The sequence below is a fragment of the Medicago truncatula genome, chromosome 7 (assembly GCF_003473485.1).
Source record: "Medicago truncatula cultivar Jemalong A17 chromosome 7, MtrunA17r5.0-ANR, whole genome shotgun sequence".
NCBI classification, from domain to species: Eukaryota; Viridiplantae; Streptophyta; class Magnoliopsida; order Fabales; family Fabaceae; genus Medicago; species Medicago truncatula.
In genome coordinates this window covers 49,720,602-49,739,742 of record NC_053048.1, presented here as the reverse complement: position 1 = coordinate 49,739,742, position 19,141 = coordinate 49,720,602, and the positions used below count along the sequence as shown (strand labels likewise).

Sequence of the window (19,141 nt, the reverse complement as noted above, 5' to 3'; positions counted from 1 at the left end):
AACTTTAAAAGATTCTCAGCAAATTAGCAGTAAGGCAAGACTAAAAATATGATCCCCACCTACAATGTTTAGTACAGGTAAGCCTATAAAAAATGTATTGAAGTAATTACTCTTATCTAAAATAGTAAAACTATTCCCTAATAATTTAGACCAAGAACTGTACATGCAGTTTCATAAGGAGAGGCCAATGTAGCAGGTTTAACACCCAAAAGATGGGGTCAATAATATTATGCGGGGCCTAAATTTATCGTATATTTCACATTATGCAAGTCATTTGTCATCTCAGTCTCCACGATGAAACTAAAACTATTCAACCAGCATCTCACAGCCCAACTTGTCTTCCACATACATGGGTAGAAGATGGCATCTCGTGGTAGAAGTGATATCTCCCAGTCTCAGGCTTATATGATAATTGAGCACACCTAGGCAGAACATCATGTAAAATCCAAAAGAATTCCGCCAAGAAGAAACATAGCACAATCTACAGTAATTAGCATTAGCCAATAATAACGTAGAAACATAGAACCCGGTCCAGAAACAACCGTATTGAAAGCTCATCTTATAATTCATATTTAAACAGGTGCATAATGTATTCGTGTATATAGCAGAAAGAATACAATTGTGACATGTTGATGACTGAATATTTGAAATATCATGGTGACTCTTTTATCCGTCAGAAAAAAGATGCAGGGAGAATGAAACTCAGACCCCCCCCCCCACACACACACAACTAGAATAGGTAAGCTCAGCAACCATTGACTACAAGATCAAAATCACAATATAAAGACTTAGATATACCATTTGGTAAAGCTGCTAAATAAGCATGCCATCAACTAATGCTAATGCTCCCATTTTCTGAACAAATATACTATTAACATCACAAATAAGTGCACACAACTTAAAACTTTGTAATACAAAAAATTGCAAAACAAAACAAGTTCTACCACATGATATTTAGTACCCCAAATACATTATTTAAGAACATCAAATTATATCTGTTCAATGTGATATACATTCAAACCCTTGAATGAATGGGGACAGACACTACTTTCTGCAAAGCTGCAGCTTGATTTTAGATGACCGGCAGGTCTGCAGGAGAAGAAATTCAAGTTGATTTTTTTGATACATCGGCATCTTCTTCAGTTTTGGAATTTTCTTTCTTCTCCCTTACTTGCTGAACACCCTCTAGGTATCCCTCTATAAAACTCTTCATAGCATCTCTGTATGCAGAAGCTCTAGTCATATATAGACGCTGCAGAGCAGGTCTGAGAGTCTCCATTCCCCCTCTAGCAGCTATAGCTGTATATTACCCATTAAAAGATACATATGGATGGTCAATACAACCATAACAAACTTACAATTCAAAGCAATGATAGGAAAACATAACCAGAAAAAATTGTTATGAAAACCAAAAACAAATATAAAGGAGAGGGAGGTTATAAACCACAAGAGTCATCATAGCAATAAAATCTAAAAACAGAGTTTTGCTTTGATGGCAAGAACTGGGAGTTTAACTCCGTGCTCCAGGAGTGGCACACAAGGTTTTAATTACGATTTCAGTTGTCGTTTTTGTTGCAATTACATTGCAATCCTTGATATTGAGCAAAATTATGGACAAAGCAGATAATGCAGTCCTAGTGTTGTGAAGACTTCAAAAACGTTCAGCATTGCAACAACAATTGCAATAACACAGACTGCAATTTAAAACCATTACATACAAGTTAATGAAAAGACCTGACTCTTTGTTCATGTTCATTGAAGAGTTTTTTTGGCTCTCAGAGGAGGGGGGTAATCTTTGACTTGGCGTTCAGCATAATCTTAATTTCTATTGATGTCAGTATGTATTAGATTTGTGTGAGACATATATGGTTTGATTAAATAATTCAGACAAGAATCCTTGAGTACAAACAGAGTATAGGTAATCATAAGTCATAACTTTTCAATAATTTTAAGAAGTTATTGAATCCAAACGGCATAACAGAATTAAACCAGAGAAAGAGATGGTACCGAGTTCCTCCACTATTGAGAGTTCTTTATCTTTAGCTGTTTTCTTTTGAGCATTAGATTCATCGTTCATTTCATCCGTCTTATAATCGTTTGGCCGAAGATCAGGCCCAATGTCACGAACCCAGCTAGCAGCATAAAGCCTAGTAGCTTTCTTCAAAACCTGAAGACTGAACGTGAGGAAACAGACTAACTTGACAGAATGAAAGTGGGAAGCATTTATTCTAAATCAAGAAGGGCATACCCAGATACGCTGCTCCCAAGTCAATTTAGGACGCTTTTTAATGTTTGGAGGATCGGGCAAGGAAGATGGAAAAGCAATTTCTTTGAGATCATAGCAGACGTAGTCATAGAGTTTCCTACATACAACCCTCACTTTAAGTTCGCGTCCCATTGCCCTAAACTAGCAACTAGCAGAATCACAGCAGTGAGATGGTTAGAGGGGGAAATGGGACTATGGCTCAACTGAATCAATGTTTAAAAAAACCCATGATATTAAAACTAAATGAATAAAATAAGAAAACATTTAACATGTTTAAATTATATTAATTAATCTTCCATTTTTTTAAAATTAGTGTAAATTTCAATGGATCGCGTCACCTGATCTCTTTTTACAAATACTAAAAAGTTCATAGCATATCAAGTTCAAAATTTATAAAAGAATAACAAAAACATATTGATATTATACCTTAAAAATCACAACAAATTAATAAGATTTCACAAGCTCATTCTTCAAATTCAAAACCATGAACATGACACAAAATTCTAATTAAACAAGTTAGGTTTTCACATAACAAGCTCACAAATAAGTTCTAAACATAATTAAACAAAACTGCTTTTATAGTTTGATTACAACGCAAGTTCAAAACTAACAAAACTACAATAATCCAGAATTTATTTATGCCCAAAGAGTCAAAGTTGTGTCAAAAAAAAATTCTTTGGCAGAGAAATCAGAACCTTACTCAAACTATCAGTATCATTCTAAGATCACAAAGTTCATAAGCTCAATGAAGGTTATAAAGTTCCATCAACAATGACTTACTAACTATATACATATATAGTCCTACCAAAAAAAAATCCAAATGGTTAATCAACTTCCTATGAGAAAGACTCTGTCATCGAATTATCTAACATTCATAATTATAAACCACTAAAGTAGCCACTATCTAGAATTTTCTTTTAAGGGCAAATGTTAGTATGTTGATTGATATGTTAGTTTTTTCTCCTTGCCAAGACTTAAACCCTGGACCTCTAACTCGTTAACCCTTAGCTCAAATCAGTTGAGCTGCCCAACCCTTGGCCACTATCTAGAATAATATGAAGAAAAGTATTAAAAGAACAAAGAAAAAAAAAACTAGTAACCTAGTGAGTTGAATAGATAATATGTAAAGTTGTACTCAATAAAACCCAGCATGATTCATCCATGCCTTGTCTCTTTGGTCCTAGCTAACAATCAATCAATTTTTCTCTCTTAGTTTTTTTTCTCCCAAATTTCAATAATCACTCTTTCTGTTGGTAACGTTGGGTTATTTCAATTCAACAAAATCACCTAAATAAGACAAACTCATAAACTTTGTGGAAATAACCTAACATTGCCAACCGAAAGAATGATAGTTGAAATTACCTGCAATATATTCCAAATCTAAGACAATTCTTGCGGAATATACCAAATACTGGCCTAAATTGCCTGCTATGTACTTCTAATTACAGTGATTGTCATAATATTTATAGAGGACATGATTTTGAAAGGAAAATAATCAGTAATTGATATATACAATTTGGAAGTTAGAACATTATAAGATCAGTTCAAGTAATCGGAGACTAATAAAAATAAGAAATGAATGGTGAACGGTGCATCAAACCGTAGGTCACACTTCATTAGACATGCTTGGAGTAGGATTATGAAATTTACACAGTAATGTCATAAGGTAAAGGATTAACACTTTGAATTCAAAGTATAAACTCACTTCAAGTGCGTAGCAGAGGGGAAGCAGAATGGAAGAACCTCGATGGTGACTGCACCGGAGGACGCTGCGTAACCGCTCTTCAGTGCGGTGGTTTGATTGTCGAAATGTCAGGGGTAAGCAAATACAAAGGTAGTTGAAAATCAGGAAATGGCCAATCTTTTTTAGAATAGTCTTCAGCCACACTGATTGTTACAATCCCAAAGAGACCAGATGTGAAAAATTGATAGAAAGAATCCAAAGAAAAGCATAATTGTTTCCAACGAATGATTAAGAATAGGAGAGATAAATCTACTCCAAGGGCTGTCAATTCACAAAAGATTTCTCCTTTCATATAGAACTGTCAAGTTTGCAAAACGAATTCATCTATCCTTGTTTCTCGTATTTATCTAATCGATATACCTTCTAAACCAACTAACTAGCCTAAATAACCCTAACTACTTTAACTATTATTCTTTACCTTAACAACATGACTAGGTAGTGGAAAATGCTTTCCTATAAAACATTAAAAAGGACACCACGATGCTATCAAGCTCTCAACAGGGCAAGATCCGAGTAGGGTAACCCATCATGAACCTATCGCCTTACCTTGCAAATCTCTATATTCTTTAATCATTTTTTTTGAAGCCGAAACAAATGCACCCTAAAAACAACTCATTCGAAGTAGTTTTTAGATTTTCTTCGGATTCTCGTTAATTTTTGAAAATTTGTAACAAACAGATGAAAATTTGTAAAGGTGATTATTTTTTTCGTAAAAAAAAAAAAGTTGTAACGAACAAACTCTAATTTTATTTTATTTTTTCTGAAAGGTTTTTGATATCAACTTCTTTTTTTTTTTTTAAGCTAAATTAGCCCACCTAAATTGACACTAGGGAGAATCGAACATGAGACCTTGAGGAGGAGCACACTCCCATGTACCAAGCTAATACCACTAAGCCAACCCAAGTGAGTTTTTGATATCAACTTCTACTCAACCAAACAAGAAATCATGCACACTCAACAAACAATATCTACTTGCAAGCACGTTACGACAATTAAAAAACATGCTATACTCAAAATTAACATAAGAAAACTAATTGAAACATTTCAACAAACACCTTGCATACAAAACTCAATCCTATACCAAAACAATAACTCTATACCCATCAACACTATCAACAGAAACAACAACTCAAGCACCACCACAATAATTTCAGCATTAAAAAAATGCACTTTCCAAACAATAAACTAATCATTGAGCATGAATTGAATGAGCGTGAAAATCACAAAACGAAAGAGAGGGTATGTGAGTTACCTTCCTATAGATGGCGGTGCGTTCTCTGACGGAGATGGTAGGCGGTGCTGTAACGGTGGTGAGTCGACGACGGCGAGAGAGGGACTGTCCCGCAGTTCAGAGATGGGAAAATTACTGGAAAAAAATAAAATAGGAATAAGAAATACTAGAGTCATTTTGGTGTAAATAGTGCAAGACGACATATTGAATTAACAGTCATGTTGAGAAAAACATAACTTTCATTTTGATACTTGAATGTGCCATTGTTAACAGACATATTTATTTAGTCCTTATATAAAATGGGAACTTCTACGGTACATCCGCAAATTAAGGTGTACCGGTACTCTCGCTTACATTTTTATAAATTAACTATCATTTTTTATGAAAGAAATAGGTGTTTGTTGACATATATATTTTAGAAAATATCATTTTATAAGAAAAAACATCATTTCATTTTTTAGAAAAATCATACTAAATTTTTTTACATTTTATTGTAAAAAATAATCAAAATTCTCTATTATGAGTAATAGGAATTCAGAAAAATCAAATTTTATTGTGTTGACGTTTTTGGTAAAAAAGATTTAGTTATTATAATTATAGGTGATAGAAAATATTTTTTTCCTACAAAAAATAACTCATTTAACTATTAATTTAAGAATTTGGTGTACCAATGCACTTAAATTATTAGATGTACCATAGAATTTGCCTATATAAAAAGGTTTCTTGTCAACTATTTTAACATCAGAGACTATTTGACTAATAGAGTACATAATCAATAATTAGTTTGAAATATTGATATATTCAAGGACTATTGTACTCACCACATCCAAAGATTAGAGGTTTGAGATGTTCTGAGTTGAACTCTAAAATATACTTCCTTTAGGATTGTTAGACCATCCACAATGGTGAGATTTTAACCATTTAAGACCTGGTACCTATTAGGTACCCCATTGTGGGGAAAAAATTTGGGGGATCTCACTTAAGACTCCATTCTTAAGTGAACCCCACACAACTTTTTAATAAAATAATCATTGTTGAATTACTTTTGTTGAAATGTAAATGATAAAGAGTTATTGGTTGGTCTCATTTAGACCTTTTGTTAGAGGGTCTCTATTGAAGTGATTGAATACCTATTAAATACTATTATTAAAAAATTATAAAAAAGTAATGTGTCAATGTTGGACTCGTTTAAGACCTCAAGATTGAGGGTCTCCATTGTGGATGCTCTTAAGGACCTTGCATAAATGAATCTTCAGTGCAGTGGTTCGATTGTGTCGGTGATAGGCGGAGTACGACGGAACTCGTATATGTTATAGAGTGGGCTAGAAGCTTAGAATGAAATGAGGTCTTTGCCACGTCGTTTCATCAATTTGAGTAATTATTTTAAATATGCATGAGTAAACCATCAATTTGGTCATCGTCTTTTGTAAATGATTCTCAAATTAGTCGTCGACTCCATTAATATTTCAAAATAGTCTGTCTTTATTGAAAGTTTCTCAATTAAGTTTCTCGTCATGTGAATAAACATGAGTCTAATTGAGAAACTTTTGATAATATTTCAAAATAGTCTAAGTCTTTGTCAAAAGTTTCTCAATTAGACTCATGTTTCTATGTTTTTTCATATGACGAGGGACTTAATTGAGAAACTTTTGACAAAGACATTGACTATTTTAAAATATTAATAGAGTCGGAGACTGATTTGAGAATCACTTACAAAGACAGGGACCAATTTGATAGTTTACTCAAATATATATCGAATGATACTTTATCATTTCAATTAAAAAATATAACAACTCTTTTTTTCCTTCAAAAAAAAACTTTTTAATCAAAATATGACAACTCATATAATTTCATATTCATTAAAATAATTGATATAACATCACACCATTAAATAAAAATAAAGAATTAAGAGACGTTGTCTATTGTCTATTATTGATATAAGAAAATATTGTCAGTCAAATGGAGATGATCTCCCACCTTTGCGAAATTCTCTTCTTTTATCGGTTTTTAGGGGAGAACATATGCAAAATTCTCTTATAAACACAAATGAATAACATATGAAGTGATATGAATCAATCAAGGGCAGATATAATCATACATGGGTGGTTGGTTAAAAACTGAAGAAAATGGCTATGGTTTGGCCACAAGTTTTGTTCTTCGTTTGTGATTTTGACAAATTAACAATTTTTAAGATGCAAATATGCGGACGCATGCACTTTATTTTCTCATCCGGATATGGATCCTCTGCAGCGGCAGGACGTGCTGCTGTTGTGATTTTGTGTGTGAGGAGAGAGAAATCATAAATAAAAAGGGAAGAAGTAATAATGAGAGAGAGAGAAATCATGTGAGAGATAGGAACATAAAAGGGCAGCAGGGAGTGCAGGAGAGAAAGTGCTGCAGATGATCCAATTTCTTCACTGCATGCATGCATGCACAATTCTGCCTCCTTTTTTTTTCTTCTCTTTTTTCTTTCTCTTGCTTCATTGCACAAACAATTTTTCTAATTGTGAGACGTCGTAAAAGTCAAAATGTGTCAACAATGTGTTCGTTTAGGTTTTAAGTCAAAATGGAACGTGGAATGCAGGCAAAAGCAAAAAAAAAAAAAAAAAGGAATCATGGATACAGAAACCAGAAAAGGACCTTGTGCAAAGTACAACAGTTCGAAACGGAACCATATAATAACCAAACAATATGCATATATGATTGATTATCTAACAGATGAAACATGGAAGCTGGAAATTTCCAGTTTTTCAGCATCAGATATAGTCAGGATAAAGGAAAGATGGCCATATTTCCAAGTATTGGACCCTGCAGAACTGTATTCAATTGGTGCTCATCTGAAATACCAGACACGTGGAATGACTTTCTCTACACAGAAATCTGTTTCAAGAATATTGGAATTGATAAAGAATGTTAAACCCTAGTTGTATAAGACCCCACAAAGCATGATAACTTTGCTGGCAATACCACAAAAAAGATCTGCGTGCGCTTTTCCTTCTGCTCAATTAACTTTATTTACTTCGTCATCTGAGCCCACATCAATGGTTGACATTTGCTTAATTTTCTCAAGCTGCCTGAAGATATCCAACCTTTCTGGTGCATAAGTCGATGGAATCTGCCAGAAAGAAGATACATCATACTCCTACAACTTCATGATTGGAGAATTAATTTCTGGATAGGAGATATAACATAAAAGCAGACAAATAAGAAGGTACATACCAGAGCTGGTACATACTTCTTAATAGCAGCCAACATGGCTGCATGCCCAACAGCGGTAACCTGTAGGAAATTGATGTTGCCCTACTTAGAACATTATACTACACCAAAAGCCTACGAAAAATAGCCACATGTAACGGATACAGAGAATCTACCAAATAAAAGTATATGAAAGAGTAAGAAGTTTTGTATTGCTTTCCATTCTTCTCTTTTCTCTTTATTTTATAGCTCTAAATCACTCCCAAAGACCAGAAACATGTTTAGACCAACTTAAAGCGTTAAAACATGCACAACTCACCGGAAGAAGCATTAAAACTCCAATTGGAATAACTGAAGCCATGTCAGTCAAGGTTCTCCTAAGTGTCTTCTTCTCTTTCTCGGTCAATTCATCTCTCATCAAGATTCTTCTAAGTAAACCCATCGCAGCACCAGCGTCAATAGCTAGAAGTTGAGTTCCTTGCCAAACATCCTGTTTATTGAGTAGCAGACGTCAGAACTCAGATGTTAGAGGCAAGAAACAATTATATCTTAAGAAGAATTCATATACAGATGAATTCATATGCAAAACCGACATATGGCTTCCAGGAAAGCAAAGTCTTAAGACTAAGTCATACTGTTCCTGTTTCCTTTAGCTTGCTAAAAGACTTTTTTATGATATTTCCTTCCTTCTGAACCTGGACCATCTGAACAACGCCAGCATCATCACTATATCGAGCACCATCATCCATAGGCCCCAACTCCTGCAAAGGTAATATTCAATGCTCAAACTAAAAGAAAATACAAATAGATTATAACAAGGTAATCAATTACAATGAGTAACTAGGACAAGTTGAGTTTTAAAAAGTTGCAGAAGAATGCCTTCAAAGTTAAATTTTGAAACACATGTCCGGTAAGAAATAAAATAAGTTGATGTGTTTGTATCACTCGCAGATATGAAGTTATATTAAGAGAAACTAACTAGAAGATAGTTTTTGGAAAATTTATCTCCAGTCCCTTATAAGTTATTTTCAACTTCAATCTTAAAAAAAAAAATATATGTATGCTACAGGCTTACAATTCAGTAAACAAGACTAAATATTGCATGTGTCAAATTTGAAGGTAATAGTTTTTGCCCAATACAATTACATAAACTAGTGACTTGTAACTGTCATTGAATATTTAAGATGTACCTCGTCCTTCACTGATTTATAAACACGTCTTTGAACCCGTCTCTCAAGTTCTGTTAGCTCACTTCTCAGGTGTTCAAAGCGGTGGATTTCACTGGATTCTGGGTCCACAATACCTTCATTTGATGTAGACAGTTGAAAATTATTGTCCTTCAAAGAAGTACAAAATCCCACATTACTTGGCGTTCAACATAATATCCATTAATAAATTAGAACAGATAATTATCATCTGCAAACCAAGTGAAGCGCACAAGAGAAACGCCATATTGGAAGATTTTTAGGCAATGCAACTTTAATATAACTAAGCAGACTAAATGGTATTATAAGCTCATGACAGTATAAAACTGATTTTGATAATATAGCAGTCACATAAATCTGTTTATTGTATGACTAATTCAAAACAACAACTCTCTTTTGTCGAAATGTCAGGGGTAAGCAAATACAAAGGCAGTTGAAAATCAGGAAATGGTCAATCTTTTTTAGAATAGTCTTCAGCCACACTGATTGTTACAATCACAAAGAGACCAGATATGAAAAATTGATAGAAAGAATCCAAAGAAAAGCATAATTTTTTCAAACGAATGATTAAGAATAGGAGAGAGAAATCTACTCCAAGGGCTGTGAATTCACAAAAGATTTCTCCTTTCATATAGAACTGTCAAGTTTGCAAAACGAATTCATCTATCCTTGTTTCTCATATTTATCTAATCGATATACCTTCTAAACCAACTAACTAGCCTAAATAACCCTAACTACTTTAACTATCTTTTATTCTTTACCTTAACAACATGCTTTCATAAAAAAAAATGTTTGAATTGTTCTAAATGTATTTTCCCCCTCTTTATGAGTTTTAACAAATGATCATGATAATATTTTTGGTGCACTTTTATACCATAGGAGAAATGTCTGCAAAATGCTTCATGCACCAAACAAAGGAAAATGCTCCCCACTCTTAACAGAACCTCTTCACACATAAAAATGAAAATTGCTTATTCAAACAGCCAATCATGTATCTGAAACAAACTATGTAGTTGTCACTTAAACTTTACAAAGAATACCAAATATAATCGATTTTGTGCCAGCAAACAAATGTTCAATTTTACATACTAAATTCAATAATTTTGGAGTTACTATTAGACAATGAAAACAAATAACAGTACCGCCAGATTATCAAACACCTTCTCATAATACTTATTTAACACAATAACAGGAAAACCAAATAGACAGCCAGCTATTGCACTAAAGGTATTCAGCACAATAAAAGCAAACCAAAGGCATTAAAATCAAATCAGAATCATCAAATCAAGGCAAAGATTATGCATATATAGACATCCATATGAGGCTTTCTGGTGACAACCTGTACAAAATCCTTTCTGAACCCCTGAGATTTACCGATGAGTCTGAAAAGGACACATTTAATATAAACATAAATAATAATAAAAAAAGCAATAGCCAGCAATTGTGATTTTTTAGAAATCAAATAATGAATAAAACAATATTTTGTTATAAAAGTTTCATACTTTTTCCTTCTATCCACATTAGCATTCTTTCTGCTCTTCGCTTTAAAATACTCTTCCTTCGCACCAACTGGATTGTGGGACTGACCAACGTCAACTCCCTGAGTGAATATAACCAAAATGCTATCCATAACAAAATACAAAGATACTCAAAACTCAAATAAGCGACTGCTGGGATAAATGCAAGTCAAGCGAGACCATGATTAAATTCTTTGCAAAGAAATTATAAAATTTAGTATAACTCATAGCAGTAACACTTCATTATTTTGAAAAAGAAAATTACCGGGACACCTTAAGTGGCATATAAAGAAGCAAATTATTTTACTCCAGCATACAAGTTAAATTCAATAAGTTTTTAAAGCCAATTCAGGGAAATAAGCAAAAGACATGGAACTGTAAATTGGACGGCTGTGAGAGTCAAAGTGATCACAGCAACATTAACTATAATGGTCATTTCCAAGGAGATGATAAAGGGGGCGGAAGAGATGAAGACATACTTCTTGTAGAGAATCTGCTTTTGCTCTGAAAGATGCCTCCAAGAATTCAGCTTCTTTTTTGAGCTTCCGTATTTTTTCCAGAACAGAATAGGCTGCTTTCAGATGCTCTTTTCCAGAACTAGCGCTTGATGCATACAACTCTTGAAGAAAATTCTCCAGTCTTGGCACAACTTCCTCCACACTTTTTAAAGCCTGAAAAATAACGAACAGCATTAGGACACAGCTTAAGAAATATAAAAACAAAAAGTTCATCCAATGGAGTATGAAGTAAGAATATTAATAGAATGTTGACACTTAATTTATTCAAAAACTGAAACAAAAAGGACAGAAAAATAAACGCATAACCTTGCTACTCTAGGAAACTACTAATTTAACAAACTTGTATCATTTTGCTGGAATTCAAATTTTGAAAATGAGAACTCAACCTCAGCAAAAGAATCCGACACTTTTGCACTTGAGTGAACTGTAGATCTCTCAACTGTTCTGTTGGCACTAATCTCCAATGTCTTATCTCTGCATCACATTTCACAAACCTAAGTATTCCAGACAATTTTGAGAAACAGTTTTTAAATAATCAAATATTTGTATTAAAATTGGGTATGCATCAATATTGCCTCTCAAATTTCAGTAAATCCTATAAAGAGAAAAGTATAATATTTCAACAAAGTTGTTGAAACAACGAGACAAATAGTTTGGAAAAATCTAAACTCGCAAGTTTACATGGGTATGAGGGCTGCATGAAAAACTAGCACTTTGGGAGAAATAGGATGCTTCTTGCACCATAGTTCAACCCATATCCATTGGATGGGATTTATTTTTCTAGCAAATGAATCAATGTCTCCATTAATAACAGGTTACTTATATAGCAACCACATAATGATTGTGTTGGAGATAAAATGCAACACCGCTTGGAACAATCTCTAATTTTATTTCCTAAAGGGTTCTCTAGGATCTAGCCAAGATGCAACTGCATACTGTTAAGACGCCAGATTCACAGCTACGCTGAATATGATAACAATTTACACACATAAGTGATAAGATTAAGTTCATAGCACTAAAAAGCATGCTAAATATGAAAAATATTAATAATTGGAATCAGAACCAATCAGCAGGGTATATGTTCCAGATTCATTTGAAGAGTGACTACATGCAACATTCTTTATTAAGTAATTTTCTGGGAGCAAGTTATCCCTCACAAAATTTGTGTATCATAAAATCTAGTAATATAATAAATTTCACAAGCAATGAAATGTCTATTGCGAAATCCAAAATAAAGTTGAGCAAATCCCCAAGTTTGTTGCATTTGAAACCAGATACCTAAAAACACAAACCACCATTCACAGCGAACAATCTACCCAAACTTAATTTGAGCTACTACTTCAAGATTCATATTGCATGGCTGACAGATGCATATCATATGCAACTAATTATGAATTAGTTAATACACCAATCTGCGTCGACTGTTCTAACACCAGTTTCAGTTTTTATTTTTGCTTTAAAACATACATAGTTTATTATGAGCATTAAACCCTGGTTTTAAATAATGAGTACTTGTAACAGATAACAATCAGAGTGCATAAAACAGAATATATGAATTGATTTCACTGATAGCTTACTTTAGCATCCTAACTTCCATGCACTCCAACAACTTCTTGTGCCTAACATAAGGTAATACTTGTAAGAATTTAAATGAAAAAACTGACATATAACCAAACAACAATTGAGATTGGTGTAGTTACCCTATTGACAAATATCTAGCTGCTTTCGCATTAGAAGGGTTCTCTAGCCATGTACTGTATTTTATAAAGCTTTGCATCCAATGAGAGCAAACATCTAGTGCTTGGGGCACTGCTTCAGCATTTGGTGGACCTTCTTGTTTACTTTTATGCACATGTAGTTGTTTTGTAGTGCTGGTGATTCCAGGATAAAAAGGAAGCCAGTCCAACTCTTCACAAACCACCTGCAAAGTCGAAAGGATTTAATAGTCCACATAACTGATTAATGGAGCACATCTGTCAGATGGAATTACCATACATACTAACCTCCACATACAACTGATATGAACTTATGGATGAGAGCTCAGGGTAATATAAAACACTTCCTACAATAAGATACCTGTAACAAAAGGCGATATGGATCAACAAATACAAATAAGAAATCATGAAAATCAAAACCGATTTAAGAGAAACGAATATCATATAACAGAAGTTGCACCTTATAAAATCTTCAACTGGATCATCTAGAGTATCGAAACCGTTTGATAAAAGAAAGGACCGTGTACTTCTGCCTAATGCAATAAAGAACCCAAATATTGCTAAATCTTTCTCCAAAACCTGCATTATGCAAACTATAAATAGAAGCTTTACTTATAACAAATTATATACATGAACAGAAAAGGATTACGACCTCTACCAGCATCATGTAACTCATTTCTCAATTCCTTTTATTTTATTTATATTAAATAATTTTTTGACATGGAGAGGAACTATTTCTAGATGTTAAAAACTACTTTACAGTTTCAGATCCCACCAACGCATAACAAAATTACAGATGTCAATACAATTAAACAAGTCAAGAACAGAATATCAAAACCACATCAGTCAAACAGTAGAATAATGCATTTCAGGCACAACAGTAGTTTAAATATGTGTAGTCATTTCAACTGAATATGATTTACTAGATTCCATAGAGTATCCTCTTCTTAGAAGGAAAAAAGTTGACTTTAAAATTTCACAGAACTAACCTCTATACTTTCAGATGTTGTCAGTTTTGACCATATTCTCTCCTTATCGATAACTTTTTGTAGCTGCCTCTGAGAAATGTTTACCCAGAAAACAATCTCTGGTGGACCTTGCTCAATTTTACCTCTGCATGATGCAGCTCGAGGACCAAAATGAACAAGAAATTCTCTGCACAGACCAGCATCCCTAACAGAACTATAGGCTTGGCTTATAGGAATTAAATCAACCAGCAAGTCCATCAAACTACCGGTTATCACTGTGCTCATGGAAGAGAACTGTGAACAAGAAAGTTTTGCCGGACCAACTTTAATGATTACAGCAAAGCTTGTTAGTGCAAGCATAAGAAGTGATACATCACTTGCACTGCTTAAACCCCCACCCATATTTTTTCTGGACCTGGGAAATCCATTGAAGATTATTTTTGCATTTATCTTTAAGAAAATACATATGAAGGATGAAAGATGAAGGAAAATTAACTAAGGAAAGAAAATATTTCAATATAAACCAATTTTAAGATGGAATACAATGCTATTGCTGCAGGAAAGTATGCATACCCTTCAAACTTATTAATGAAGGAAGCCACTACAGCTGGAACTTGCTTGGACCAAAACCACTCGTATGCTTTGGGCTGTTTTGCTGATAATTTTTCTCTAATTATACTCTCCAGTGGAGCCGAAAGCCGAAGTAAACTGGATCAATACATCATTTAAAAAGTCTAAGCCCAAAAGATGGAGGAAAATAAAATATCAAAACTAAAAGGAACAAAGGAGGATAGAAAAGAAACAAGAGAATTAGTAAATGAAATAGCCAGTATGTCAAAAAGATCAACAGGCAGTCAAACTAGTTTTCAAGTACACGACCATTTTTTGTACGGGTGTGTCAGAATTCCTCCATATGACACATAATTTTCTTATGAAAAGTACAACACAAGTATCTAGTATCTACCATAAACACAAGATCCTAAACTCAAACAAGCTGGTTCTCATAGCATTTGATGAAAATCATATTTCAATTGGGAAACAAAAGAGTATATATTTCAGACCAGAGTTTAACATCAAAATGCACGCAAACTGTATAACAGACACTTCTCATAAAACATAAAACCATTAATTTAAGAAGTATTAGAGTATTGCTAGTATTAGTACGCATTCTCTTTACTACAGCATGTATGTACTGGTAGTCTATAGCTTGCTTATCTGTCAGGGTAGCATTTATAAAAATTTAATAACAGTTGGTATGTTATCTGAGTCAGCACATTCTGTTCTAAACTGTTGTGTCCTTATAACAGAATAACTAAATTGCTCGTTTAGTCATTTTTTGATCCAGAGAGAGTTCTTACTATCTCTCCTCCTCTCGGATATTTTCTTTCACTTTCTATCGATCTATCTAATCATAATACTCTCTCCATTTCAAATTAATTCTTGTTTCAGAGAATTGGTCCATGTCATAGAGATTCGGCACAGTTTTACCTTGGGTATCATTCAATTGTTTCAATGTAGTACTGATTTTTTCTCCCAATTTACTCCTCAAATAATTACTATCTGCATCACTTCCAAGCTTAATTCCATTATACATTTATGAAAATGACAATGACTGATTCTCCAACAGGTAATAAGGACACTTTAGTAAAATTGTTCCAATCGTGAAGTTATTAATTGATTTTCTTAATTCATGTGAAAAAACCTTAAACAACAAATAATTTGAAATGGGGTATTAAAAAATAACAAATTTCAAATACATTGCTAGAGATGTAATGAAATTGTGTGTGTTCCTTCACCTACCAGTTTTGGCTTTTGGCAAAGTTGGTCCATAGCATCATATCAGCACATTTACAGCCAAGTGGTATCAAGTTCAATATCAATCCTTACTTCACTTAATATTTTAATCAAAGGTTGAAGTTGAACGAAAGATAGGCTGGCCTATGTGCTGTCCATGGTTCAAACCCAAAAGGTTCTTTCGTATGTTAAAGATGTGATAAGTAATATAAAAAAACACTTGTGCCAGCCAATAACTTTATCTTATCATAAAATTTGAGAAACAGCCCCAAAAAATGATCTTCACATAATAAGGTATAATTCAATAAAAGGAAGAAGTGTTTTGCACAATTAATGACAAGTTTTGTATTTCTAAATCCTTCTGAGAAAATTATTACATTTTTTTCTGAGTAATCGGAAAGAAACTGATTAAAAAAAACCAACCAAAACACGAACAACATGCTACCTCCTTTGGACAAACACATTGACATTTTTGTCTTTACCATCACTTTGGGATGAAAATTCACTTGCAGCTTGCAACAGGGAGTACACAGCAGCCTGAGAGAATTAATTCAACTTGATTCTCAGTTTTGCATAAAATTAAATTATTGGAAAATGTGGAAATAATGAGTCCAATTGAATATGATGAATGGTAAAGCTGGGAAAAGGATGGTGTCAGTTCTAATAGCAAGGGCAGGTTTACCACAGAAGAATACATCTATGCGTCAGCAAGATACGATTTAGCGCCAACGATATAAATTATCAACATTTGGATTATATTTCAAATCTACAGATGATTCCAGATCTCAAAAAGTAAAAACACAGAAAATGTGCTAATTTACCCAAAGCTGTAGTCAGAGCTTGAGTATCAATAACAGTTCTTTGGGAGCCTTAGCAAAACTATCTAGGTAATTGGATAATTATTAAACTTGTTAGTCTGAATATACAACAGAAGCAATGATGTCAACTTAAGCATTGCTTCAAAACATAGACATGTAACATGCCTTCTTATAAACATGTACGAAGGCACGAAAAAACTCCAGCCAATGAAAAACAAACAAGTTAGTGACTTTAAAGTTTTGGAGGGTCGTACTCATCAATCTTCCATATCTATAAAATGAGTCTAATTATGGAAAGCTTCTTCAAATAATCATAACTATGTTTGAATGTTTCAATAGGTCAATGTAAGTGTGTCTCAGAACACCAATATAGGCTAGTATAACCTACAGCAAGTAGCAACACTTCTTCCTATTATTATTCATCTAGCATGTATACATAATTTTGTATATATATCAAATCTCACATGCGAAAATGTCAAGATTTCCTATTCAGAAATGCATTTCATACAATTCACACAAAATATCCCAAATAATAATTATCAACTAATAGTTCTGAATTTACCTGATATGACAGTGTCTTCTCCCACGCAATTCGGTCTACGCCAAACCAAGCTATTGAAAACCAAGATTGTCTTGAGAGCGAGTTCTGCTCTTTAATTTCCAACTCAAAGACCCTAGCAGCATCATATAAACATTGCAGAAGCCTGTCACAGAAATCATCTTCGACCAATGGCCTATTCAATTTCACCCTCATTTTCTCAAGGTCCGTATTATTACTAGTGCTGCTACCATCAGAGTCCTCATTAACACTAACGCCTTCATCGGAAGATACAAATAACAGATTCTTTACCTTTCTTTTAGGTCTATAAAATTTCAAAGAAAAATTTCTATAATCCACCAAAACATTATCACTAGTCAAATTCCAAAACAAAGCATGATGCGTTAAACGTCGCTTTTTCAAACTTCTTCCTTCGTTTAGTAAATGGCAGTGTAAGCTCAACACCTTTGTGTCTGCATTGCGTTGATCTTTCGAAAACCAAGAATTCGACGAACTGTTGAAAGAAATTCAATCAAAAACAAATACGCGCAGAATCAGAATTTTATGCAACAAGAACTAAGCTGAATAGAATGAAAACAAATAGCGTGAATTCTTCCAAGAACACAAATTCTTGATTTGTGTACTTTTCAGTTGCAATTATTCATCAGAACAGAATCAAAAAAGAGAGAGATATAGTTAATTATTACCTTGACGTTGGAAAATTGTTGTGGCGTAGTTTAACCGCCATGAATGAAGGAGAAGGAAAATTGGAGGGAAATTTTCAGATTCGCAAAGAAAACGGAGAAGAGGGAAAGATTGGAAGAAAGAAAATGGAATGGAAAGAATAGAAACAGAATGAGAGGTGACGTGGCACAAGTGGATTTTATCCATATGAGAATGGAAATGGAAATGTACATACGTGGAGGACAAATATATCACACAGAAGACGCACTCCCATTCCAGACGGAGATAATATCATAGTAGGAGCGGGTCTTCTAACAAGTGCATCATTGTGATTGTCTGTGCCTAAATACTTGTGATTAAATAAGGGTATGTTTGGTAAAAATAAGCTATTAGCTGATAAGCTAGCTTATAGTTGATGGCTAATAGCTGGTAGCTTATAGCTGAAAAGTTAATTTATTAAAATTAAAAGTGTTTGGTAAAATTAACTGCTGAAGTGGCTGATAAATATAAAATAACATGTTTGTTTAATTTTTTTTATAACTCATATATAATTTTTATTACTTAATGTTTTTCTTTTTAAATATTTAAATTTATTTCAAATTATTTTAATTGACATTTTTTATTTAACAAAACTTTTTTTATAAATCTTATTTAACTAAACTTGCTTCACTATTTATGGTAAATTTTATATATAATTATTTATTGACTGGTGCTAGTCACACCCCAAAAAAAAACAAGTTACACCCCATAATGACTAATATACCCCTAAGTTGAACATAAGTAAACTAAATTTACATTAACCTAAATTGAACATAAGTAAACTTAATTTACATTGAACATAAGTAAACTAAATTTACATTAACCTAAATTGAATAAGTAAACTGAATTTACATTCACTGAACATAAGTAAACTTAATTTACATTAACCTAGATTGAGTAAACTGAATT

At 33.3% G+C, this 19,141-nt stretch overlaps 2 protein-coding genes across 4 annotated transcripts; both read right to left on the bottom strand.

Moving 5' to 3' along the window:
* Positions 1 to 818: 818 nt before the first annotated feature.
* On the bottom strand, positions 819 to 5,533 carry LOC25499419 (uncharacterized). 2 transcript variants are annotated; one of them, XM_013594682.3, is made up of 5 exons: positions 5,263 to 5,533; positions 3,972 to 4,153; positions 2,249 to 2,414; positions 2,008 to 2,167; positions 819 to 1,299 (listed from the first exon to the last, which is right to left on the bottom strand). In XM_013594682.3, the coding sequence occupies exons 3-5, from the start codon at positions 2,396 to 2,398 to the stop codon at positions 1,106 to 1,108; spliced, it is 504 nt and encodes a 167-aa protein (XP_013450136.1). In that variant the 5' UTR covers positions 2,399 to 2,414; positions 3,972 to 4,153; positions 5,263 to 5,533; the 3' UTR covers positions 819 to 1,105. The 2 variants fall into 2 exon arrangements, with proteins under 2 accessions (XP_013450136.1, XP_024625407.1); XM_024769639.2 differs by lacking the exon at positions 3,972 to 4,153 and having other exon boundaries at positions 5,263 to 5,530.
* A 2,328-nt stretch (positions 5,534 to 7,861) lies between these two features.
* Positions 7,862 to 18,501, bottom strand: LOC25499418 (uncharacterized). 2 transcript variants are annotated; one of them, XM_013594678.3, is made up of 18 exons: positions 18,217 to 18,498; positions 17,534 to 18,023; positions 16,599 to 16,690; positions 14,933 to 15,067; positions 14,381 to 14,774; positions 13,852 to 13,970; positions 13,680 to 13,752; positions 13,377 to 13,597; positions 13,254 to 13,295; positions 12,063 to 12,150; positions 11,638 to 11,829; positions 11,144 to 11,241; positions 10,981 to 11,023; positions 9,627 to 9,773; positions 9,072 to 9,197; positions 8,756 to 8,926; positions 8,461 to 8,520; positions 7,862 to 8,356 (listed from the first exon to the last, which is right to left on the bottom strand). In XM_013594678.3, the coding sequence occupies exons 1-18, from the start codon at positions 18,255 to 18,257 to the stop codon at positions 8,243 to 8,245; spliced, it is 2,646 nt and encodes an 881-aa protein (XP_013450132.1). In that variant the 5' UTR covers positions 18,258 to 18,498; the 3' UTR covers positions 7,862 to 8,242. The 2 variants fall into 2 exon arrangements, with proteins under 2 accessions (XP_013450132.1, XP_013450135.2); XM_013594681.3 differs by lacking the exons at positions 7,862 to 8,356; positions 8,461 to 8,520 and having other exon boundaries at positions 8,785 to 8,926; positions 9,030 to 9,197; positions 18,217 to 18,501.
* Positions 18,502 to 19,141: the final 640 nt, after the last annotated feature.